The sequence below is a fragment of the Polyodon spathula genome, chromosome 18 (genome assembly GCF_017654505.1).
Source record: "Polyodon spathula isolate WHYD16114869_AA chromosome 18, ASM1765450v1, whole genome shotgun sequence".
Lineage (NCBI taxonomy): Eukaryota > Metazoa > Chordata > Actinopteri > Acipenseriformes > Polyodontidae > Polyodon > Polyodon spathula.
This window is the reverse complement of record NC_054551.1, coordinates 6910404-6937484: the sequence shown is the minus strand read 5'-3', so window position 1 is coordinate 6937484 and position 27081 is coordinate 6910404. Positions and strand designations below refer to the sequence as shown.

At 38.1% G+C, this 27081-nt stretch overlaps 1 protein-coding gene across 2 annotated transcripts in view; it reads left to right on the top strand.

Moving 5' to 3' along the window:
* LOC121330990 (sorting nexin-29-like) overlaps window positions 1-12659 on the top strand; it is a 138743-nt gene extending 126084 nt beyond the window's left edge. For both annotated transcript variants that reach the window (XM_041278060.1, XM_041278062.1), the window contains one exon: window positions 12099-12659. In XM_041278060.1, the coding sequence (XP_041133994.1) occupies window positions 12099-12216 (118 nt within the window). In that variant the 3' untranslated portion in view covers window positions 12217-12659. The remainder of the gene's footprint in view (window positions 1-12098) is intronic.
* Window positions 12660-27081: the final 14422 nt, after the last annotated feature.

Genomic DNA, 27081 nt, shown 5'->3' with positions numbered 1-27081 from the left:
TTAAGAATCTTGACCAAAACAGTGTACACGTCATGGGAAAAAAAACCCGGTATTTGTGACATGATTGCTGCAGTCATCGTTTACCTTCATTTAAGAAACTTCTTTGCTATATATGTTTTCAGTGTTTTATTTTAGTGAAAATTAACGAAATATACTTTTAAAATATGCTGTTGGCGTTTTGTTTTTTTTTTCCTGTATTTTTGATTTACAGGTCATCAATTCGGGTTTCGGACTTTATGTATGGTGTCAATAATTACATTACAAAAAAAAATCCTAATTTATTTGCTAAATGTAAATAGCTGTATATTCAGAATGCAGTAATTAAATTATTTTATAAAATGTATATGTTTGAGTTCTCATCAAATGTCTTCGTTAAAATCCCAAATGTTACAAATATTGCCTTTGATTTACTATTTGAAAGAAAAGAAGATCCCTTTGACAAAACCAGTACTGCAACTTTTTGGAGTCTTTTGTAACGTCAGCAATGGGGGTAATTTAGTTGATGCACATCATTTTCTTTTACTATTTTCTTATTTTATTACTGTTAACAGTGCAATATAGATTTATTTTGTTCATAAGCAGCTTTAGTTACTTGCTGCTACTAAGACAACTAATAATAATAATAATAATAATAATAATAGCTTGTTGTAAATGTTGTATGTGTGAGAGTGTGGTAAAATGTTAAAATGACTTTAAAATGTTGCACGTTTGCTGTTTAAAGAGTACAGATAAGGCATTTTTGGATGTCACAATACGTAACTTTAAATTTATAAATGAAGCTTATTGCTGGTTTTAATATGTACTATGTACTATTTTCTGAAAGGTGCTTCATAATACAATGTTACATGTGAAGTTTCGCATGTAACGTAGTCACCATGGTGTCCACGCTACACGCATATTTAATATAAAAGTACCACTTTCAAAACAGGTAAATATCAGGAGATAAATTACATTTACAGATTGGTAGAATAATCTCTTGTGATGTCTTAGAACTAAAAATGAGAAAGTTCCAGCTGTATTTCTGTATAACAGCACAGTGTCGAATGGGGTAAATGTTGAGACAGTTCCATGCATTACATGTTTGAGGATGTTAAATATAATTTACATTGTATTTTGATAAATGTAAGTAAGCAACCCATAAAAGTCTTCAAAAGGACATACCTTGTGCATTATTTTTTAATTCTAAGTGCCTTTCTAAACACAAAAAGCACCTAGTTGTCAATGTTACATACAAATAGTAGGGTGGTCAATTGACTATCATCATCTCTCTATATAATTTGCACAGCTGCTGTGGAACAAAAATTGGACTTGGCCACAATGATGAGACTCTTGGGAGCTTGTGTTGCCCTTGCTTACTAAATGTCGTGGTGTCCCTGATTAGATAGTCATCCTATTTTCAAAAGCAGGCTTATAAAAAGCAAGACATCCCACAAGAGCAGTGGTGCCCTGTCTCCAGGATGGCTGTAGTGGTGACTTCAGACCCGGAACAGACACACGCAGAGTGAATGAATTGCGTTATTGTGCCCGTTTATTGTAAAATAAAAGGTTGAACAAAACAGAACAAATACTGACTGAACAAAACTCAATTTACATGTGGGCCAATGTCGACCCTGAAATCCTAATGTAGAGCCAATGACATCATGAAAGATGGTATTGGTTAAAAAAAAAAAAAAAAAAATTATTTCATGAAGTATGACACTGAACTGTTATAGAACTTTTTTACAATTTGGGTTTGCCAAAGATTTTTTAGTGTTTGACAGACACCTGGCAACGCTTCAGTTCTGTTGATGTTTGGCCTCAGTGACTGAGCAGTTGAAACCCTCAGGATTGCAGCAAGGTGTGTATCAAATCATTTCGTTCTGTATTTTGACTTGTTTATATTCATAGTGGAAAAAAGTTTCTCACAAATGTTTTTTGAGATTTACGATTATACTGTATTTACAGTATAATCGTAAATCTCGAAAAACTACTCACTTCTAAATCATTTGTAGTCATTGTTGTATTACTTTAGTATAAATACATGTTAATTTGGATTCATATGTTGTTTTTTTCTGACTTTATGTGAACGAAAAGACACACATTTTCCCATTTTCCCATTGGAAATAGTGATATTTTGAAATATCACTGTCCTGGTCACAAAAGCAAAGTTTGTGGGGAATAATAGCCATTTTCTATACTTTTGAGACATAAGCAATTAGGAAATAACACTTACTACCCAGGAACAAAAAAAAATAAAAAATTTGTTACACAGTGTAATGGATCAGCAAACAACTGGAAGCTTACTCTTTGCTTTCTGAAATCTGCAAACCGCTGATCAAATTCTTCCAAAAGCAGGTCAAGTTTAGCAGCGTATTCAGCACCACTGAACTGCATTTCAATGTCTAGCTCTTCCAGAAGTGACTTGCATGATGTGAAATGAGTGTGATTACTCTGAGAAATCAGATTTTTCCACAGTTTCAGTTTAGTTGTGAATGCTTTCACATCATCAAACACTGTTGTTATAAGCTGTCCAGGACCTTGTAGCATCAGGTTTAGGTTATTCAACTCTTGGGTGATATCAACAAGGAAAGCAAGATCCATCATCCATTTTGTGTCTTCCAACTCTGACAGAGGCATATTAATCTCCTCCATGAACCTTTTCATCTCTGTTTTTAACTCAAAGAATCTCTATAAAACAGAGTCCATGCTTAACCAACACATCTCTGTGAAGTACAGCAAGTCACCATATTTGGATTCAATTTCCTCCTAGAAAGCACAAAACTGTGTGCTGCAAGCTCCTGGAGTGAATGTAATTCACACATTTCACAACAACGGGCATAACATTGTCGAGCTTCAAAGATTTACTGCACAGTGCCTGCTGGTGAATGATGCAGTGTAATGCTACTGGTTACTCTGCTTTTTATTCTTCCATCTTTTTTTGCACAAGCGCTACCAACCCGTTCTTTTTCCCAATCATTGCTGGGGCTCCATCTGTTGTTAAGTCTGCTAAAGAATGCCACTGCAGACCAATGTGTTCTAGTGCGTCTTTAAGGTTTTGAAAGATCTCACTTGCTGTTGTTCTACCATGCATTTTAGACAAGCTTAGCAGTTCTTCCGTGACTTGAAAGTTATCATCAACACCTCTCACAAATATCGCCAGCTGCACACTATCAACCAAATCAGTTCTCTCATCAAGCGTGATAGAATGTGCACTGAATGCTTTGCCTTTCTCGCAGAGCTGCTCCTCAAGATCTTTAGAAAGCTCAACAACACGCCCTGCTACTGTATATGCAGAATATTGCTAAAAATATTCCTGTCAGGGCATACGACCTCAGACACTTTGATTATACAGTCTTTAATAAATTCACTATCAGTGAACAGCTTCCCAGACTTAGCAATCATTTCAATCAGCACATAACTTGCCAAAGCTACTGTGAAAAAGCTGTTGCTGCAACACTGATCCTTTCTTTAACTGCAAAGCTGTCCTCTCTCTCTTCTCCCCGATATTTATCATACTGCTCTACATGCTTTGTTGTATAGTGCCGTTTAATTTATACTCTTTCAAAACAGCAACTCTTTCCTTTGTACTCCACAAAAAAATAATCAGCCATCCACTTTTCTTGAAATTGCCTGTGTTCGTGGACAATCTTTCTTTTAGACTGAGACATTTCTTTGCTCATTTACGTTTGTTGGGGATCCCTGTACGATATATTTTCAAGCGACTGCTACGATGAGTACTTCATATAGTCTCAGTGCCACACTTATTCTTTGTACTGATGCTGACTCAACGTAGAAAAAAAAAGTTTAGATCTGATCAATTATCTTTTGTCAATTGTTATGGCACAAACCAGAACTGTGTCAATTTACAGTAGCTAATGCGACAGTGCTTAAAGTGGTAGCAACCTATTACAACAGAACTAACCATAAACAATGCACAACATCACCTACACACGTTTTACAACTGTTTACTCGAGTTTTACGCATGCGGCTCCACAGATGTGCTGTCCAACTCTTTTGAAGAAGCACAAAGAAACGGGCAACATTGAGGACCGTAGACGCAGTGGTTGGCCAAGGAAACTTACTGCAGCAGATGAAAGACACATCATGCTTACTTCCCTTTGCAATCGGAAGATGTCCAGCAATGCCATCAGCTCAGAATTGGCAGAAAACAGTGGGACCCTGGTACACCCATCTACTCCGACATACCTCCGACGTGGAAACAAGACCAAGCAACTCAACTATGCACGAAAACACAGGAACTGGGGTGCAGAAAAATGGCAGCAGGTGCTCTGGACTGATAAGTCAAAATTTGAAATACTTGGCTGTAGCAGAAGGCAGTTTGTTCGCCGAAGGGCTGGAGAGCGGTACACGAATGAGTGTCTGCAGGCAACAGTGAAGCATGGTGGAGGGTCGTTGCAAGTTTGGGGCTGCATTTCTGCAAATAGAGTTGGGGATTTGGTCAGAATTAATGGTCTCCTCAATGCTGAGAAGTACAGGCAGATACTTGTCCATCATGCAATACCATCAGGGAGGCATCTGATTGGCCCCAAATTTATTCTGTAGCATGACAACATACAGCAAAAGTCATAAGAACTATCTTCAGTGCAAAGAAGAACAAGGAGTCCTGGAAGTGATGGTATGGCCCCCACAGAGCCCTGATCTCAACAACATCGAGTCTGTCTGGGATTACATGAAGACAGAGAAGCAACTGAGGCTGCATAAATCCACAGAAGAACTGTGGTTAGTTCTCCAAGATGTTTGGGCCAACCTACCTGCCGAGTTCCTTCAAAAACTGTGTGCAAGTGTACCTAGAGGAATTGATGCTGTTTTGAAGGCAAAGAGTGGTCTCATCAAATATTGATTTGATGTAGATTGTTCTTCTGTTCACTCACTTTGCATTTTGTTAATTGATAAATATAAACTATTAACATGTCTTTTTAAAAGCATTCTTACTTTACAGCATTTTTTCACACCTGCCTAAAGCTTTTGTACAGTACTGTACATCTTCAGCTGAAGACAGTGACAGTGATTTTGATGTTAATTTGATGCAGATATGGCCACTTCCTAACTTTTAACAAAACGCAACATTCTGCACTTGAAGACAACGCCTTGCAGAACTCGAGCAGACAGTACTGCAAGGATGGCCAATGGAACGCTTAATCACACCCGCAGGTGTTATACATTGACGCTATCGAGGTGAGATTTCTACATATGATGTCCTATTTAAAGATGGTGACAAAACCATTATCTCTGTTTCAATGAGTCACTCAATGCTACAGATGCTGCATAATTCGCACTCAGGCATCTAAAAATGCAAATAGAGAGTCAGAGATACATTTTTTGGCCAGGGATGAATGCTGAAATTGAAGACGTGATCTTCAAATGTAATGCTTGTGATAGACCACAAAACAGAAAAGAGCCATCGAGCTGCGTGAAATACCAGAACGACCATGGTCCAAGGTAAGTGCAGACCTTTTTGAGCACAAACACGCTGATTTTCTACTAATTGTAGATTACTATTCCAACTACTTTGAAATTATGAAGCTTGATAATACCAGAAGTGAAACAGTAATAACCAGGTGCAAATCCCAATTTGCTTGCCATGGTATACCTGACCAGTACCAATACCAGTACCAGTACCAGCCCTGACCATCCACAGTCCAATGGACTGTCAGAAAAATCAGTACACATTGCACAGAACCTTTTGATAAAAGCAGAGGAAGATGCTGAAGACCCATACTTAGCTTGTTTGATTATCTCAATACACCCAGATATGACTTACATGGATCACCAGTACAAAGATTCATTGGAAGAACAAAAACATTATTGCCCACGTCAAACAAATTACTCACACCAAAAGACGTTGACCAGAAAGTCCTACTATGACCAGCATGCAAAGCTTTTACTTAAACTACAGCCTGGAGAAAATGTCAAACGGAAAACAAAACCAGGTTGGAAGCCTGCTGTCGTACAGCCCAAGATCCTACATGGTGACAACACATGACGGTAATTGTTACAGAAGAAACAGATGAGTCCCGTACACTGACAAATGATAACTCTTTACCATCTACTGCAAACCCAGCTACCAGTCAAGAGGATGAATCAAACACTGATCGAGTGGGTGTTGCAAAACCTGCAACCTCTGAAGATGTGAATAATCAAGATTCGGATATAAACACTGGTGATGAGTATGATACGGCAAATGATTTGGGTGCAGAAAGTCAAGAGAAAGTTACTAAGACTCAAAGGCAGAATCATTAAAAAGCCTGCAAGATACAAAGACTGAAATTAAGTTAAGAACAACCAAAACAGTAATGAAATAATTGTTACATTTTACTTGAGTATCGTACTTTTATTTGATTTCATTACTAAAAAAAAGGGAGATGCAATATAATCAGTATCGAAATAGACTACTGCAGCTTTAAGAGTAAGAACGCTAATGCGTGACTGCTCCCTAACAGTATGTAAGCAAAAGAGACTTCAGTCAATAAATTGTTATGTTTAGAAGCAACAAGGCTGTGCGTTGTGAGTTATTAATACAATAATAACATTCATTAAAACAGCAGCCTTATCCTGGAACAACCTTCTCTCGCTCTGAAGAAACACTCTGTTTTAAACCCAGGTGGGTATTGCAATATAGATTTTTAATAGAAAAATCATTTGCGTGCTGTTTGTTATGTACAAATGTGCCCTGCCCCTTTTGAGACCCTTTATACACGAGATGACCCATTTTTATATCTCTGAAAAATAAACAAAATGTATTAAGACACTTAAAGGAGACATTTTCTCTCTCTCTCTCTCTCTCTCTCTCTGGGACCCTATCTCTTAGGACATCCCCTATCCTGGACTGTCTCTGTGATGGACCCCCTCACTAACATGTTCTTCCAGGAGGCTTTCCTCTCTCCCCTGAGTTAAAGCTAATGTGAATATGGACAATCTTTGAGTAATTTATCCATGCAATATGTAAGCAATGAGGCACAACAGGATGTGCTATAAACTCTAATGTCATCAACGCTCCATGATTAAATATAATAATAATATAGTGTCTTTAGTTTTATATTGCACCTTTCATAGTGGACCACCATCACAAAGCTCTTTACAGAGGTACACTGTGAAGTGCATTATATGCAGTCACTTACAATAGCACATTGATTAACATGTCATCCGCAGGATGGAGCACGAGGAGGTTAAGTGACTTGCTCAGGGTCACACAGTGAGTCAGTCAGTGGCAGAGGTGGGATTTGAACTGGTGATAAGCCCTGGACTTTAACCACTGGACCACACTGCCTCCTAAAGGCTTAGAGAAGAGCCGAGGTGCAGCCAGCGATCACTTTCTATTTAGTTTGATCATTGTTGCTTAACCTTTAACAAAGAAAAACTGATTACATGGACTACCTGCGGTTTGCATATTGAAGATGCGTGTCTCTGTTCGTGTTGGTGTACAAACAGTTGTGTACTATTTGTGCTGGGTTGAGATCATATTTCTTTAGTGTTCTGCAATGCAATAATCATTCTATTCGCCTGGTCAGTGCACCTGAGGATTTGTTCAGTCTGCTGGTAGAGATTTGCCTTGTGGGTTGCTGATGAGCTTTCAGGCTTCAGCCACATCAAAAGCAACAGTGGAAACATCAGGGGTGAGATGCATCCATCCCACAGTAATTGCCAAAGTTGTGGGAAAGTACAGAGTAATAGAAATGCCTGGGTTACCTGTTGAGAGGGTTTGATTGCACTGCGCTGTGAGCGATCCACAACATCCAGCTGTACATTATGAGAATGCATGCTACAGTCCTTTCTGTGCAGCCAGAATCCTGCAGTGAGCTTCTTTTATGGTAGTATTTATTGAGGTTGAAATGAATAATTCAGGCTTTGAAACAAATGATTATCATAAAAAGAAATACAAGTAAGATGCTTTAGCTAAAGAACAGCCATACTGTATAATAAAGCAATAAGGGAAAAGGGAAAGCTGTAAAAATAACATAAATCAGAATCTGTGTGGTGTGCTTTAACTCTATAACGAAAGTTGCAGAATACTGTAATTGCACAATTACCTTGAAGTGTATCTTACTGTTTCTATTAAAATGTTGATTTAAGATCTTTCCCGAAAAACACGGTGACTGTCTTCTTCAGGTCTTCGTGATGTTTAATCCTTAACCCTTTGCGGTCCTATGTCGGACAAGGTCCAACGTTACAATTTTTCCTTTCCGGTCCGCACAGGTCCCTAGTCATTTTTTCTCTAGAAAAAGCCATGAAAAGCTTTCAATGGCTGAGTGAAGCTGTAAAAAAAGGAGGTGTATCTGAGCAATATGCATAGTCTCTTCACCACAGACACAACACGGACATAAACACATAAGATAGCTGCTTCAGCAGCCAGCGCGCAAAGAATATCATGGACATTTGCACTTTTTGAGATGTTATAGTAATAAAATAATGACTTGGATAGCATTATTGAGGAGCTTGGTGATAAAACGAGTGATCAGGAGATGATTTATCAGTATGCCAGTACTGAGTTAACCCAGAGCCTCAGCTTGACTAGCACCCATTGCTAACTCCAAACTGGGTGATGTAACTTCAAATATCCTAGTGTAACAGACTAATGCCTTATCCCATCCCATCATTTACAATTACATTTTCAACACATGATGATTGCATATTATTTAGTTAGCTTGAATAAGGTATAAATGCATAAGAGGGGCAGAAGAAAGAATAATACATATAAACATTTGTCAGTGGCATCTTCATCCACATAAAAAGTTTTTTTTTGTCCCTGGGTATAAATTAAAAGCACTTGTTAATAATTAACAGGGTGTCGTTCATACGGGTGGGAGGTGTACAGCAGATAAAGCTCAAGATGGGAGGTTGTGTTAAAGAGGCACGCGTTTCAGTTTCATCAAGTCTTTTGCCACTAGGTTCCTGACACTGATGAGGGCCGAGGCATTTTATTTTCCACTAAAACACTAATGAGGTGTTAAAAGCTTCAAGATCACGCTGCTTCACCAGCAGAATGACTCGCTGTATTGAGGTATTTAGGTACAATAGACTCACAGGTGTTGAATAGCAGTCACCTTTGTGTGTTCACTAATGCCAGGAGCTACTGAGTGCCTGTGAATAAGGAGGTAATAAAACAGAAAACATTGAAAAGGCAGCATTAACACCCATGCTCCAAAATGTTAACAAGCTAACTGTATTCCAATTAATGTGAAGTACATGAAAGTTTCATTTAATTGGTATCATTAACCGATCCTGTACTGCCAGGGTCCACACAGGAGCAAGTCACGGTGTGGGCTTAGAATGAAGTGATGGCAGCTCTTGAGAGCAAGTACACATGATTTACTGCAAAAGAGCAAGGTAAAATAATGAGAAAACAGCCTAAAAAAACACTGAAGCCAGCAAGGACTTGGATGAAAGGCCTTTCAAAAGCCATTTTCACACGTATTGTTCATTAAATCAATTCGACCTTGCAAACAAGCTTGGAACATCAATATACAATAGGCTAGGTGATTTTTTAATAAGTACGTGCAGGGTATGAAGAAAGGTTGTTAGGCGCATCGAGTGACATCTCTTTCCAGCACAGCCTTTGCCTCAGGGCAGCTTTTGAATGAACGACCCCAGCTTTTTGTTTTTATCTGATAGAATATCACCCTGCTAATTATTGGCCAATTTATTGTTCTCCTGAGTGAAAAATGACCTTTTGGTGGCAGTGGATGAATGCACAAGCCATTGAGCGCTGAAGGACTAGGTTTGAAAATGGATTAACACTAGAACAACCACGTTTATAGGCATACATAGAACAACCATGACCGGTCAATTTGACTGGTGTATTAAAAACAACATATTATAATTAAAGGACAAACAATTGAATATAAGTCATAGTTTTATTCAGGAATGCTATATAAAGCATCTACACAACCGAAACATTGTAAATAAACAGACATTTGAACAGAAATGTGTTATATACAGACATATTACATAACGCACATCCTCAAAAAACAGTAAATAATTAAATAAACAAATATTTGAAAATAAATTTGTGTATATACAGTTTGCATACAAAACTACAACTGAAATGATGTAAATAAGTATCAACATTTTTTTTAATAAATGGGCTTATATTGCCTACATAAAGTGCAACCGAAGCTGTGTGTTTATACACAGACACACTATAATCAAAATGACATGAATAAATAAACATTTCACATTGTCTGTCTTTGCTGCATCAGAATCTTGTTTGGTGCAATTTGCAGTAATTCCAAACACTATTTCCTGTCCTGCTTCTTCAGCGATCCATTTACAATGTGTATTGGGGTAACAATGAATTTCTTAGAAAAATGTGTAACGTCTAGTAACCAGTGTAGACAGACAGCCCGGTGCCGTCAGCTGTCAAGGCTGATTGATGGGCTATTAGAGGCTTATTGAAACAATAGAAATGTCAGCACACAGGTCACTTGAGGAATACAGACTGATATAATCAAACTTCAATACGGCTGCAAGTCTCGAATGATAAACGCAAATAATACAGCAACATTTAACCTTTTGTGGTCCTATGTTATGTTGTGTACATTACAATTTTCCCTTTCCAGTCTGATGTCGGACCTTGTCTGACATCATCAAAAAGACATAAAGCACAGGTCTCTCATCGTTTTTTCTCCAGAAAAAGCCGAAAAAACATTTCTATGGCCGTGTGAGACCGATTGGAGCCAAATGAAGTAAAAAAAATAACAAAAAAGGGCTGTGGCAGAGCATAGCTCTGCCCTTTAGAAATACGCAGGGATGAGGTTAAATTCCCCTACCTGCCTGGGTTCATTGTGTTCAGGTGGCTGGGGTTGATTAGATGATTAGTTTAATTAACGATCAATCAGCGCCCAGCCACCTGACATAAAAGGAACCCTCTGCTTCCCATGAGGAGGAGGGAGCTGAGGAAGCAGGTTGGTGTTTTGTAGGTTGTGAATTGTTTGAATTTTTTGAATTTTTTGAATCCAGCGAAGGCATCGCCCAGCCTGGGGACCTTAATTTTGTAAGTTTTGCTTTTTGGCTTTCTTTTTGTGTTTAAATCCCTTTGTTTTGGCCCTTTTATTTTATGTGTTTTTGTAATAAAAGTAGTATTTTTTTTGAACTGCAGTCTGTCTCTGGGCCTCTATCCACTCGCCAGCCTTTCACAAGAGCATATCTCATAGCCTAAAAAAAGGGCTTATCTCATGCACTACAGAAATAACAGGGACATAAACAAAGGAGATAGCTGCTTCTGCATCCAGCACTCAAAGAATATCATTGACATTTGCAGAGGTTTTTGAGATGTTATAGTAATGATAAGGAGAGGATTTATCAGTTTGCACGTCTATAAAGAGGTATGTGAAAAATACAGCAAACAAGTGGTGGGGCTTGGCTGGAGATACAGTACTGAGTGTCATTTTGTGATTAAATGCCTTTTTTAAACCTGTTTTACTCTGAAAAAAAATATTTTAAACAGCACATGTAAAATAAACCGCACGTGGGAAAATAAATTGGACCTGTCACACCTGACCAATGCTGAATAAATGGACTGCAAAGGATTAATTGTTATAATATGTATCTGTCAAGTTGACTGTGCCTGGTCAGAATAGGTATGACAGTATTTTATCATGATAATTTTTGCAGCTACAAGATCCTTTCTTTGTCAGGGGAATTAGTACATGTATTTAGGAAAAGTCAGGAAAGCAAAGCTCCTTCTCTTAAACACATGCATAGCAATTTAAATTTTAAATTCCAAAATGGTTAAAGTGACCGCCTTGGCCGTTCTAGTGATAAGTGAAACGAATAGATGGTCTCGTGCCATCTCAGTGTCACAATGGTTAGTGTCCATCAGTTGTGATCAGTGTTACTCTTACATCCAAGTCTTGTTATAGGCAGCAAAATCTAAATTGAAAAAGGCATTGTTTTTGTGTAACAATAAAAATTTCTAGGATTTCTATTGAGCTGACATTTCGAGCCTTCTATTCAATATCATGTTATTTTGGGATATAAAACACAGAAGTGGTGTTTGATGCGTCAAAGTTTAAACCCTTCCAAGCTGTACTTAAAATAAAATTTTCTGTACAGAGAGTGCTTTCCAGCTTGTTTTCTAACTTGCCGTCTTGTTTATTTAGGGATACCTCACCTTTGATGGACAGTGATAACAAGCCCGCTCGATCCAGATTCCCCATTCTATCTCGCGGCCAACAAAGAGAGATTCGCAACCTGGAACCACAGAGTGGAGACCTCTGACCTCCAACCCCGAACCCAGAGAACCAAGGCTGAACCTACTAGATGAGAGACCTCTACCAGGTGACCCCTAGAATCCCTGACACCACTCAACAGCCTACCAGCTTCAACCTCTGGGGAGCCCACATTCCTTTCCACTTACAGATCTGCACTAAACAACATCTGCACTGCACATTGGGCTTCAGAGTAAAGATGGGGACAACAAGCTTTTGGAAATTTTGAAGTTAGAATTTTTATTTTTTGTAAATCAAATATTGATTCACACATATAGTATTATATGCAGATATATACATATTAGTCTGCTGGATCAAGTCTTTCTTTAAGTGTTAGTCAGATTCCTTGGTGTTTAAAGTTGTGAATGACGGATATTGATTCATGGATTTTGTCTTAAGAACATAAGAACATAAGAAAGTTTACAAACGAGAGGAGGCCATTCGGCCCATCTTGCTCGTTTGGTTGTTAGTAGCTTATTGATCCCAAAATCTCATCAAGCAGCTTCTTGAAGGATCCCAGGGTGTCAGCTTCAACAACATTACTGGGGAGTTGATTCCAGACCCTCACAATTCTCTGTGTAAAAAAGTGTCTCCTATTTTCTGTTCTGAATGCCCCTTTTTCTAAATTCCATTTGTGACCCCTGGTCCTTGTTTCTTTTTTCAGGCTGAAAAAGTCCCTTGGGTCGACACTGTAAATACCTTTTAGAATTTTGAATGCTTGAATTAGGTCGCCACGTAGTCTTCTTTGTTCAAGACTGAACAGATTCAATTCTTTTAGCCTGTCTGCATATGACATGCCTTTTAAGCCCGGAATAATTCTGGTCGCTCTTCTTTGCACTCTTTCTAGAGCAGCAATATCTTTTTTATAGCGAGGTGACCAGAACTGCACACAATATTCAAGATGAGGTCTTACAAGTGCATTGTACAGTTTTAACATTACTTCCCTTGATTTAAATTCAACACTTTTCACAATGTATCCGAGCATCTTGTTAGCCTTTTTTATAGCTTCCCCATATTGCCTAGATGAAGACATTTCTGAGTCAACAAAAACTCCTAGGTCTTTTTCATAGATTCCTTCTCCAATTTCAATATCTCCCATATGATATTTATAATGTACATTTTTATTTCCTGCGTGCAGTACCTTACACTTTTCTCTATTAAATGTAATTTGCCATGTGTCTGCCCAGTTCTGAATCTTGTCTAGATCATTTTGAATGACCTTTGCTGCTGCAACAGTGTTTGCCACTCCTCCTACTTTTGTGTCGTCTGCAAATTTAACAAGTTTGCTTACTATACCAGAATCTAAATCATTAATGTAGATTAGGAATAGCAGAGGACCTAATACTGATCCCTGTGGTACACCGCTGGTTACCACACTCCATTCTGAGGTTTTTCCTCTAATCAGTACTTTCTGTTTTCTACATGTTAACCACTCCCTAATCCATGTACATGCGTTTCCTTGAATCCCAACTGCGTTCAGTTTGAGAATTAATCTTTTGTGCGGGACTTTGTCAAAAGCTTTCTGGAAATCTAAATAAACCATGTCATATGCTTTGCAATTATCCATTATCGATGTTGCATCCTCAAAAAAATCAAGCAAGTTAGTTAGGCACGATCTCCCTTTCCTAAAACCATGTTGACTGTCTCCCAGTACCCTGTTACCATATAGGTAATTTTCCATTTTGGATCTTATTATAGTTTCCATAAGTTTGCATATAATAGAAGTCAGGCTTACTGGTCTGTAGTTACCTGGTTCAGTTTTGTTTCCCTTTTTGTGGATCGGTATTACGTTTGCAATTTTCCAGTCTGTCGGTACCACCCCTGTGTCAAGAGACTGCTGCATGATCTTGGTTAGCGGTTTGTAAATTACTTCTTTCATTTCTTTGAGTACTACTGGGAGGATCTCATCCGGCCCAGGGGATTTGTTTATTTTAAGAGCTCCTAGTCCCTTTAACACTTCTGCCTCAGTTATGCTAAAGTTATTTAAAACTGGATAGGAACTGGATGACATGTGGGGCATGTTGTCAGTATCTTCCTTTGTAAAAACTTGTGAAAAGTAATCATTTAACATATTTGCTATTTTTTTTTCTTCCTCTACGATTTTGCCATTTGTATCTCTTAAACATTTAATCTCCTCTTTGAATGTTCTCTTGCTGTTGTAATATTGGAAAAACATTTTGGAATTGGTTTTAGCTCCCTTAGCAATGTTCATTTCTATTTCTCTCTTGGCCTTTCTAACTTCCTTTTTGACTTGCGTTTGCAGTTCTGTGTACTCTTTCTGCGTACTTTCTTTTTGGTCCTTTTTTAATGCTCTGTAAAGTGCCTTTTTTCGCTGAATATTTTTTTTAATTGATCTATTAAACCATTTTGGCAATTTAGTTTTACATTTAGATTTGTCTACTTTAGGGATGTAATTGTTTTGCGCCTCTAGTACTACATTTTTGAAGAACAACCATCCTTCTTCTGTGGGTGTTTTCTCTATTTTACTCCAATCTACTTCTGTTAGTCTCTGTTTCATACCTTCATAGTTTGCTTTTCTAAAATTGTAAACCTTAACTTTAGTCTTTATTTTTGGGGATTTAAAAAACACTTCAAATGAGACCATGTTGTGGTCTGAGTTTGCCAGTGGTTCTCTGACCTCTGTTTTAGTTATTCTATCTTCGTTATTTGAAAAGACTAAATCAAGGCATGCCTCCCCTCTAGTGGGTGCCTTCACAAATTGTGTTAGGAAGCAGTCATTTGTCATTTCCACCATTTCTATTTCATCCTTCGCGCTACCCACCGGGTTTTCCCATTTTATTTGGGGGAAGTTGAAATCCCCCATTAGTATGGCTTCTCCTTTGCTACACACATTTCTAATGTCATTGTATAACAGATTATTGTGCTCACCGTCTGAATCTGGCGGTCTATAGCATGCTCCTATTATTATGCCTTTTGAATTTTTGTCTGTTATTCTGACCCATATTGATTCGGTTTTATTTTCTTTGTCCAGGTTTAACACCTGGGCTTCAAGACTGTTTCTTATGTATAGCGCTACCCCTCCTCCTCTTCTGTCCTGCCTGTCTTTCCTATACAGTGTATACCCACAAATATTATATTCGTCCCCATCACTCTCAGATAACCACGTTTCTGTAACACCTATCACATCATAGTTACCTGTTAGTGCAGTAGCTTCAAGTTCTAGAATTTTGTTTCTGATACTTCTAGCATTTAGATAAATACATTTAATGGTTGTCTTACCTGAGTTTTTGTTCTTGTTTTGTTGCGGTCTCCCTTCTGTTTTTTTGTTGATTTCTCCCCCCTTCCACAGTCTTAATTGTGCGGAATGGGCCACTGCAGTTGCCTCATGAATTATGCAATGTAGGAATTAATATAACAAAATAACTGACTTAGGGAGTAATATTTCAGGCTGACGTTAGACAGTAGATCAGCTTTGTACTTGGACTCAGAACAACAAGATCAAAATGTACCTGTAAGTGTTTTTTGATGCAGGTTATTATGTCCGTCCAAAGCGACTGATTTTGTTCAACAATAGGGCCCAATATCACATTACTCACTGCATTTGTTTTGAATAAATGATTCTAGAACTTCAAGCATACTGCACCTTTTAAAGCTACTAGCCTTGAGTTTATAAACAAAACAGTACAGATAATATTTAAGGACTGACGAGAGTTTGCCTAAGATGGATTGACTCTAAAAGACTTGGCTCCAATGGGAAAAGAAGGGTTTGCTAAAGCTATTGTTTCAATTGAAAGTGATCTAACTCTGAATGCTGTTCACATGGGCTCCTATGGTACATGCCTGATTTAATAAAAAAAAAAAAAAAAAAAAAACTACAAATGGTCCAGTTTGGCACTAGTTTTGATTTCAACCAGTTTTAAACCAGAATGGCCTTATTTTTCAGCACAGTTCTTCAAAAGAGGTGTTCCACATTAATGGACCACTGTACTGTATGTTTTAGTGCAGTGGTATAAATACCCCGATCTCTATCTGAGAATGGTTACTGATCAACCTTGGCATGTACTCCGTTGTCCTTGCTCTGAGCAGACTTGTAACAGCGGCTACAGTTGAAAGAATGGTAGGTGAATTATTTTTAGTAATAGTATAGGTGAATTGCGCCTGATTTGTATTCTTGAGTGACAGTCATGCACATTGCTTGTTGCGTCTTGGAGCCAAGAGATACTCTGCTAACTTGACATCGACTCTCATTGAATGTGGTCGAAACCAGCACCGAATGGACATGAATATGCAGATGGCTCTGGAAACCCACAGAAACTCTCTGAAGCAAAGAAGTTGAAGCAGCCCAGCAGGACTTTGAAAACATAAATGATGCCAGTGGGGGTGAATACATCATGTCTGTGTGAGTTGGAGCTGTCTGTCAGACTGCCAAGAGAACCCAAGTTCCCACAATCCTCTACCATGTAATGGTCTTATGCCAAGTTGTTTAGTAACTCCCCTGCAACTGCAGAGCTGCGGGGGGCTGTCAGCTCTTTGCACCTTAGACAGATGGACAAGGAGCCTGAAAATCAATTATCTTTCCTCTTTAAGTGCTTGCAATTGGGTAATATGACTCTTCGAATGAAAGCCACTATGGAAACACTGGTGGGCAAATTGATCACCTGTAAAAAAACTTATGACAGTGCCCCCCTATGACTCCCGCTGCCAACTACACCACCCTCTACTGCTGCCAGGCAGATTGTAATGCTCTACAGCAGTTGTGATTGGTTCTGGAGGCCGGTGTCCCTGCAGGTTATTATTCCTTCCCACCCTAAAGTACTTTATTGGACCTTGTTAAAAGCTTAATTGGTCCAATTAACTAATTTAGGGTATGGTTAGAACAAAAACCAGTGAGTTGTGCACCACTCCTGCACAGCATGCATCTTTGTCATAAGCAAATGCACTAAATAAAACTTTTGAGTTTAACATCTGTGGTATTTACTTCCAGTAAAGATAACATTTATTTTGCATAGTTTATTTCTGTTGCTGTTTTTGAAAGTGTATTATTTTTTCATTTAAAATGTTATTGCCTGGAAAATGAGAATTAATCTTTGATTATTAACCCATTAGTGGCAACATTGTAAGAACAATGATATATAAAGCTGCTACAAGCAACACAACAAGTATTTAAATCCTTAGACAGTATTAGCAAAAACATGGAAGTTAATCTATTTTTGCAGATTTTATGTAAAAAATGACAATGGAATTCATAAGGATTCACTCTGCTTATCACAAATAAGAAATAACCACATATGTAAAAACTTTATTTGATTTTTAAAAAGCAATATTTGAAAGGAAACAGCTTTTGGAGTTCTTCTGTGTCTGTTTCATCATGTGAAAAAGTTTTCATAACTGACTCAAAGGAGTGCTTCAAAGCAAATGTATTTTGTGCAAACACTGGCCTGCTTGTGAAAAGAGGTCACAAACATTTAATCAGTCTACTGCATTTATTAAAGTGTCCGTAATGAGGCAGTATCAAAATAAATAAACAGAACCAATACTAATACATTTGTCTGCGACATGCCTAGACCTCTTTTTTTTTTTGTGATCAGTTGATTTTATTGTTATTTTTAATAACATAAACAAAGCATACAAAAATAATAATAAAACAAAACATTGCCAATGCTTGCCCATTTAAAAAAAACAAAAAAAAAAAACAAGAAAAAGTTACTACAATATTGTTATTGTAAAAATAGAATTACATACCAAAAATAGAAGCTAGTATGAAGGTAATGGAAAGGAAGCCCAAGTCATTTAAACATCAGCATAGCCAAATCAGCAGCGGTAGCACTCCGTGCCTGATTAATCCTGGCTGTGGAGCGTTCCAAAAAAAACAATGCTTCTAAAGTCCGAGAGCCAGGTAGCAATCATAGGAGGAGTAGGGTCTATCCAAAGCCATAAAATTGATTTCTTGGCTGCAGTTAACCCTGCCAGAAGTATCCTGCTCTGGTTTAGAGAAAGGCCCAGGGAGGAGTCATCATTCAATGGAAATACAACCAGATTTTTTATGATCTGAACCTCCTTCAGCTCAATAATAGTTTGAGCTACACTATCCCAGAACGCAGCCACAATCGGACATTCCCAAAACATGTGTAGGTATGAGCCCACTGCACCAGCCTGACAAACTGCACAGAGCAGACTAGGGGACCTTTTCATTTTAAAAAGTATGTATAGGGTAGCATATGCTTTATGGATAAGTTTAAAGTGTATTAATTGCTGAGCTGGGTTCTTGGAAGCTAAAAACATATTGTTCCATACATTGTGCCATTCAGGAGAAAAGCCCAGCTTTTCCATTTCACACTCCCAAATTTTTGTAACTGGCAGAGTATTACATGCTTGTTTTAGCAAGTGTCCATAGATAGTTGAGACTGTCCCTCGTGAACAGCTGTCTGTCACCAGCCAGTCTATCAAAGGATGAGGACATTAATCTGAGTCCCAAGGAACCCCATAGGCATGTAAAGCAGACCTTAGTCTTAAATATAGAAAATATAAGAAACCTGGGAGAGTGAAGTCTTCTTTGAGTTCCTGGAACGTTCGAAGGCCTTTACTGTTAAAAATATCTTTAAAGCTATGCAATCCGCTATTTGACCAGACAGGGTATATAAAAGGCTTACCTCCTATCAGTAAGTGATTATTATTCCATGTAGGAGACGAATGAGAAAACTTAAATGGACCTCCCATAAATCTTTCCATGTCATACCAAGTTGTTTAATGAATTTGCAATAATAGGGCCAAATTTGAAATGTAAGTTTTTCTTGTGGATGCCAGTAAATAATAAGTCCTGCAGTCTATGTGGGGGAACTATAACTGCTTCCAAATTGGCGACCTTTGAGTCTATGTTGGTCCATGTTTTTAAGGCTCTAACTTGAAAAGCCTAATAGTATAGTTTAAGATCAGGAAGAGACAATCCACCATTGACCTTTGTGCGTTGCAGTACTGTTAGACGAATACGGGGATGTTTTTCATTCCAAATAAATTTAGATATAGTAGAATTGGCTTCCTTAAAAAAGTAGGATATGAGGATAGGGGTAACACAGAAAATAAAAAAAATGAACTCTCTGTAATATTTTAATCGTGGCTGTCCTGCCTTGTAAAGATAAATGCAAGGGAGACCATCTTCGCAGGTCTTGTTTAATTTTGTCGAATAAAGTAGTGTAATTAACTTTGTTTATAAGTTGCTGAGAGGGGTGAATCTGTATTCCTAAATATGTAAATTTATTATCAGTTGGGATTGTAATAGGGAGTACTGCATTCTTTGCAACTAGATTTAACTAAAAGACTAAACTGATTTAGCCCAATTAATTTTATAACCATACTGCCAAATTTAGTAAATAGTGCTAGACGACGAGTTGTTGATTCTGAAATATTTGAAAGATATAAAAGAATGTCATCTACTTAAAGAGAAATGTAATGTTTTGAGCCTGTGGTTGTTATTGGAGAGATATCTGTTCTTTGTCTAACAGCTTGAGCTAGCGGTTCCAACGATAGAGTAAATAGCAATGGGGAGAGAGGACAACCTTGACGTGTTCCCCATTGAAATTTAAAAGGGGAGGATTGACAGCTACCAGTCATCAGAGATACCAAAGAATTGTTATATAGTACTTGCACCATATGAATAAAACCTGGACCAAATCCAAAACATTCCAAGACCAACCAGAGGTAGTGCCACTCAATCTGATCAAATGCCTTTTCTGCATCCAGGGAAAAAACTGCACAAGATTCAAAGTGGGAGGTAGCATCACAAATGACATGTAGTAATCTACGAATATTGTCAGAAGCTAGATGCCCTCTCATGAAGCCTGTTTGATCAAAGTGGATCAAACTACCAACATATTGTTCTAATCTAGAAGCCATGACCTTAACATAGAGCTTTGCATCCGTGCATATAAGGGAAATTGGACGATAACTGGAACATTCATATTGATCTTTATTTTTTTTCAATAATAGTGAGATTAAGGCCATATTTTGCTTCCTATGAAAATAACCTGTTATAGTTATAGCCTGTGTAGTTTATAGAGTTCAATATAAGAGGACCAGCTATATCCCATATTGCTAGCAAGAACTCAGGGGGGAGTCCATCTAAGTCCGGAGACTTGTGCTTTTGCATAGATTCAATTCCCTGTTTTAATTCTTCTAAGGTAATAGGTGCATCAGGAAGTTTACTTTGATCAGGATCCAGTTTAGGAGAGATTTAGTTCGCTTAGAAGCAGCGTGATCTGTAGTGGTCTCTGATGTATATAATTTGGAATAGTATTCTTGAAATGTTTTATTAATTTCTTTAGGTTTTGTAACCAATACATCATTTACAGTTTTAATCGTGCTAATTGCTGCCAAACATTCATTGTGCTTTAGTCTCAGAGCCAGTAATCTACTAGGTCTTTCTCCATGGTAATAATAATTTTGCTTGGCGCGATGAATGAGGAATTCTGCTTGCAACAATGTCAGGGCTTTAAATTCAGTTTTGAGAATATTTAATTGTTTTGCTCTATCATCAGAAAAAAAGCCTGCTTCTGTTCTTTCTCTAAAATTAGAATTTGGGTTTCAAGGTTAATAATTTATTTGTTTCTAGAGGTGTGTATGTGGGAAGAAAATGCAGTGCAATTACCTCTCAAAAAACACTTAGTAACTTCCCAAAGGAAGTTTTAGTTTCCTATTTACCAATATAAGAACCCCCTTAGGGTTATTAGTTGCAGGAGAGTATGTTGCAACACCAAAGTGTTTATTTTGAAAGTGGTGAATGTCCTCAGATTTAAGGTGAGATTCCTATATTAATGCAATCAATATCCTTTTACGGTGCAATAAATCTAAACACTTTCTGCGTTCAACAGGAGTATGTAAGCCACGGACGTTCCAAGATAGAATATTAATATCAGCCATCATGGTGGATCAACAAATGAAAACCCCTCTCTCAGGAAAACAAACAAAATTAAGACAGACATAGGGTGTATTCTACTAGTTGCAGCAAAGAGCACATTGTGTGAAAAGATAATATACCAGTTAAAATAGATATCGGACAGATATGGTATGCAAAACAGTACAATATAATTCGTAAAGAACAGATTTGTAGAATGTAAACATTGAGACATATTAACAATAAACACAAGGCAGTCAGCAGAGAGGTAGAAATTACTCTCTTATCTGGCAAAAACATAAAACTTTGTTGATTCGTGACCCCTCAACACAGCAAGGTAACGCTTTGATCTCTAAACCCCCCGTCCCGACAACCACAAGACAAAAAATATCTGTATATCGGCTTATTATTTTTTAACCTTATACACCTAGCCCCGAAGAAAACAAAAAAAAAAAAAGGCACTTTACAGTATAGCACAAATACAACCACATTAACAAATAATTTGTCAATAAGCAATGAGCAGTCTGTAATGTCAGTATTGTCAAACCTTAAGTCCCGGTTAACTTCAGACATCGCTTCACCATTCAGATCCCTTGCTGAGTTGCGTCCATTGACGAAATAGGACCCGTAGACTCCAAAGAGACCGCGAAATCTTCAACTTCCATAGGTGTTTTAAATAGCCAGTGTTTCCCCCATGAAACACCTTAACCAGAGCTGGATAAATCAGGAAAGACTTGATCCCCTTCTGAATCAGATGTTTTCTGGCTTGCGCCATGTCCAGTCTCTTCTGAGCTGTGACATTGCTGTAATCCGGGAAAAAGCGAAGTGAGCAGCCACCGTGCTACAGGGTGGAGATGGTCCGAGCTCCAGCAGGAATGGCCTGGTGGTCGTTGTAACGCAGCAGCTTGAAAATCAAGGTGTGCGGCCTATTTCTACGGCCTTCCTTTCTGCTGTGGATGCGGTGGGCTCTTTCGATCTCAATAGATCTGCCCTCCAAAGCGGGAATCCATTTAGGAAGATTACGTTGGAGGAATTTGATAGGGTCATCCTTCTCTTTACCCTCGTCTAACCCAACAAGCCTGAGATTATTTTGGCGCTGTTTGTCCTCATACTGGACCAGTTTCTCCTGCAATCTATCAACAGTGAGTCTGGTTTCAGCTGACTCCCGTTTGACCGCCGAACAGTTACCTGCATATTGTCAAACTTAGAAGTAAATGTTTTCAAATCCTTTTCCAAGGATCCAAGCTTCTCCATTAAACCGTGAAGTTCTTCCCAAATAACTTGTCTCATTAGGGGCTGCAAATCCCCGAGTTGTTGTTTCAGCAAATCTGCAACGGTAGCACGCAGCTGTAACTCAGGGAGGTCAGTACTCATATCCTTTAATTTTTTCTTTAATTGTGAGGAACTCATGTCTGTATCACGTTTCATTGCCATTTCCGATATTTTCTAATAACTTTTATCGAATTAAGTGGCTGAAAAATGCCTGGATAAAGTTTAAAGGAAAAAAGTAACTGTAGGGTGGAAGGGAACAGCAGACTCAGGCGTCCATTCCTGTCTGCAGGTCACGTGATCTCCCTATGCCCAGACCTCTTTTTAACTTCAGTATCTCAAGTGTGATAGTTAATTATATATTTTTGATTAGTGTAAAGTATGCAGCTGGAAGATTGGGAGGATATGATCTTATCAACTGCATTCTGCTTTACATCCCCGAGACAGTGAGAAAAGTAGGTGTTAAAAGAGTCAAAGACTGATGAAACACAAAACAACTGCTGGAGCATTAGTGGTTGTGACGTGTCCAAGCAATTTTTAGCAAGATGCTCAAGTCAAAATTGTTGCTGGAAAAAGTTCATTGTACCTTGTCAGAACAAGTGGCTAGAAATGTTCTTCAGTTTTGTCAGCTAGAAATACACTTATAATAAGAACTGCATCTATTCAGTGATTGGTACTGGAATCAGTAAGCTAATGAAATCCAGGAAATTGTTATTGGAAGAATAGTAAACCCAACACAAACCCTAGGACACAACTTTTGATAAGACTGTTGTAGAACACCACTAATCCAGCGATTCACTAACCCCCCAAAAAATTGAAATTGTCAATCAACTTTCTTTTTATTTATTTTTTTACACAAGGAACTAAAAGCTGAAAAAAATGTTGTTTTCGTTACTTTGCTACAAATGTATTTGCCTTTTTCCTTTGTACTTAAACATGAAAAATAACTTCAAGAATAAAATATAAACACACCAAGTGGTCTCTGTAATTAATATTGGTAGTGCCAGTGCTAATTTGCCTGGTCTTGTGTTGGTTGAACCCTCACAGCTCCATCCAGTGCAATTTTTGAGAGGCTCAGGACTGAATGGCAGGGGGAGTTCAGGTTCAGATTGAGATGTGTTTGGGGAGTTGAGAGGGAAACTGGTTCCCAAGCGACCTCACCTCCACCTGGAAGTAGCTTCTGCTAGTTACGCACGACTCTTTACCGTAACATACTGGAAACAAATTGATAATTAAAAGCCAGCTTGAGTCTGACCTTGCTGAGTGATTAGGGCTCCCTGCAGTATCAATGGATCCCAGGCCAAGTTCCACTGCTCTAATGAAGCAGATGGGGGCGTATCACCTGCTGCCTGTAGATCAATTATTCAGAGTTTAGTTCAGGCTGGATAATTAGCTAAAAAGGTTGTGTTTTGCTTGGCTGTTGCCACCCATGAAGAGTTGGATGTTGGGAATGTGTCTCAGAGAAGATAAAACGGAACAAAAAAAGATACATTTATAAGTTAGGTTTCATGGGAAGTCCTTGCACTTTCGTCTCCTTTTATCGGACTGGATCACCCTTTGACAACACTCGGCCTTTCCAACAAGCCACTGTCACAGCAAGTGCAGTTGACTGCTGCTGACTTTGTAAACCATCTTGTCACCAATAGGTTTTGTCATTTTATCTAAAGTGGTTACAGATATGTAATGGGAATCCAATTCTAAGGGGAGAGGAAGCTTACAGCTAGACTGAACTGCCAACGAGGTAGCCTTCCTTTCTGATAAAGCACACAGGTATGTGGAAGAATGCAGTACTAAGACACTAAAGGTTTCCACACACCGGACATGATGCGATTTATCCTGCCATAAAAATGGTGCTGCGACACTACCTTTCACGCCAGTGGCCACAGGTGCGCGCAATGCGATAGGCAACTCTCATCTAATCAAAAATCACATGTAAGATAGTCCTGTTATACAACTAATAAAAATGTAGAATACATAATACCTTTTCAGAATACTTATTTCAGTAAAGGTAAACTAATCATACACACCAGCTATATCCAGTTCCCTGGAAATGGTCTGCCAGCTGTTCTCCCTCATTGCCGTGTCTTTATAATTTTTGTGTCCTTTATTGTACAGCTCCGGGTATTTTGATTCTTCAAGAATGATCTTTTCTTCTAGAGGTATGTGTTCTGGTTCTTTTGAAATGGGGTACCGGGTTCCTGCTTTGGAACCGATGAACCGGATACAAATATCAAGGATCTGGTTCCAGTGAGTACTATTATGTTTGTAATAAAACTGATTATTAAAAAAATAAAACCATCACAGTTATCAAGACTTGTCCTTGTTTTGGACCACTGACTGATTGCAGCTGCGATGAGTTTAGTTTGACTTATTGTTTGCTCTGTGATTATTGTGATCTTTCTAATGTTTTTTTATGCAGACGTAGACCTGTAGGACTCATGCTTGTATATAAGGTCACACGTTGAAAAACTGACATGCTTTTCCAAATAGCTTGGGAACTGGAATCAAACTCAAAATACCTGGTTCAGACCCGATTTCAAAAACATCCTCAAATGCACATCATTATTGTTTACTGCAGGCGCGCAAGGGAAGCTGTTCCTCATTGGTCAGCTTGAAAAAATAGACACCTATCCTTTTTTCGCATCATTTTGCTTTAGTGCCGCTTCAGTGTTGTCCGTCGCATCGCAGGCAGTGTGAGCTGCTTGTATCAAAATACATGTTTTATTTTTTTGTCATACGGCACATTAGCTTGTTGCAATGCGTCTGGTGTGTAAAGGTTTTAAAGGATGACAAAAATGACTAATCACCATCATAGCAGTGGATGGAAATCTGGATTTGGCGTTGATATATCTTGGCTTTCCTTCAACAGCATGTCTTCCAGCTCTGATTTCCCCAGCCTGCCTCACCATCACACCTCCTTTCTTGCTCCTCTTTTGTGAGCTAAAGATTGATGCCAAGCTCAGCTCTTCATTCCATTTCCCCCTCTCTTATTCTCTCATGTGCTGTGGCTTTGTTTTATTAACTGGAAGTATAAATAAGTTACATTCGTCCAGAGTGAAGTGTCCAGACTGCTCTGGGAGTTTCGCCACTCTGCTTTCATTTATCAGGTATTTTGTATTAAATACCTGTCTGAAGTGAGGTGGAGGATAAGGCAATTTAGTTTTGCTCAGGGGACTCCATCAGCCTGTTTTTACATGGCTGATTCTGTCAAGATATTTCTTGTATCTATACGCATCCGTCAAACTATCTCTGAAATGTGTTTCTTTGCATAGTGCTGTATGTCAATAAATATCTTTCATTTTATTGTGTCAAGTTTTTGGCATACACAAGGCGGTATTATAATTTTACTAGGTTTCTTTAACATTTTACAAGAGCTTTTTCAGTTTATTAGAGCATGCGTTTACCATATTAATACAAGTCACCATGTACCATGTTTTCACAATGCTTACCTATACCTATTATTTATTTATAATGCTTTATTGTGCTTTACCGTGATTTCTATATCTGTTTCGGTTTAACTGATGCAAATGCAAGATGTTTGTTTTTTGTGATTTTTAAAAAAAATGTATTTAACCATAATGTTTAAACAATAATTATACAATTGTATCCATAGTTACAGATTAGCAGTGTTTCTTTTTTGTATTTCCCACTGCTACTTTAGTAGAGGAGTGGAAACCATTTATGAATAGAACTGATGTATTTATGAGCTCACTGTTTATTGAAAATGCATCCAAAAAATCTATTTGCAAGGCAAATAGGGCCCTGGAGTATTAAGTGGTCTAATTACATTTTTGCCATTTCTGAGATACATGTATTTGTTTACTGTCTGTACTGATATTAATTGTTGTTTTCGCAAAATAAAAATTGAATAGTAGCAAGTCTAAATATGTCCCATCACAGAGCAGTGAGGATAAAAGGCATTTAGTGAAGTTGACACAGTGCAGCCTGAACCTAGTCAAGATACTTCTTCCAAATTAGTAGCAGAGAATTATTCACCAAATATTTCTACAAACAATGTACCAATTGTAAACTGGTAATGCATTCCATTAATTGAACTTGCTGTTGAAAATATTCACTCTGTGCATTGTTTCCACTTAGCAGTATTGTGTATCGGAAAACTCTGCTGTTATTATGAAACCAAAGTGAACTTGCAGATGATATTCATAACTAGGTAAGAATGGAACAATGAACAAGCCCTTACATTTTTAATGTGAGTTTTTCCTTGCTGAAATAATTGCGCTTATTACCATATGGAGTAAAAAGCATTGAGAATCTAGCCAAGAATGCTTCATGGAGGGAAGAAGCCTACAGTTAAAACTACCTTTAAAGAATATACATGCTACAGGGCAGGGGCTGGGCACACAGCAGGGTTTCCATGCCTTATTCTAATTGGGTTATCTGCTACACTAGCACTTCCTGGCCCATTTCACCTCAGCAGTGTTTTCAGGGTCAAAGCATGTTACTGGCTGAAAGCATGCCAGTCTGTAGGAAACAGCTGATTGGTTATTGACAGGAAAGAAGCCAGTAAAGGGGCTGGGACAGTTGCTCCTGGTAAAATTACGCAAGAAGTCCAAGACAGTTTAAAAGCATGGCTTTCTCTAACCTGATATAGTTTTGAAATGAAAATACATACTTGCTACAATGTGTGCTTCTTTCAGTAGTGCACATTTGAGACCAATGTAATGAATAGACAGATATTCATGTCAGAGAAAATGTTTGCTGCAATTCATCCAAAACTTCATTCTCAACCTTGTCTCA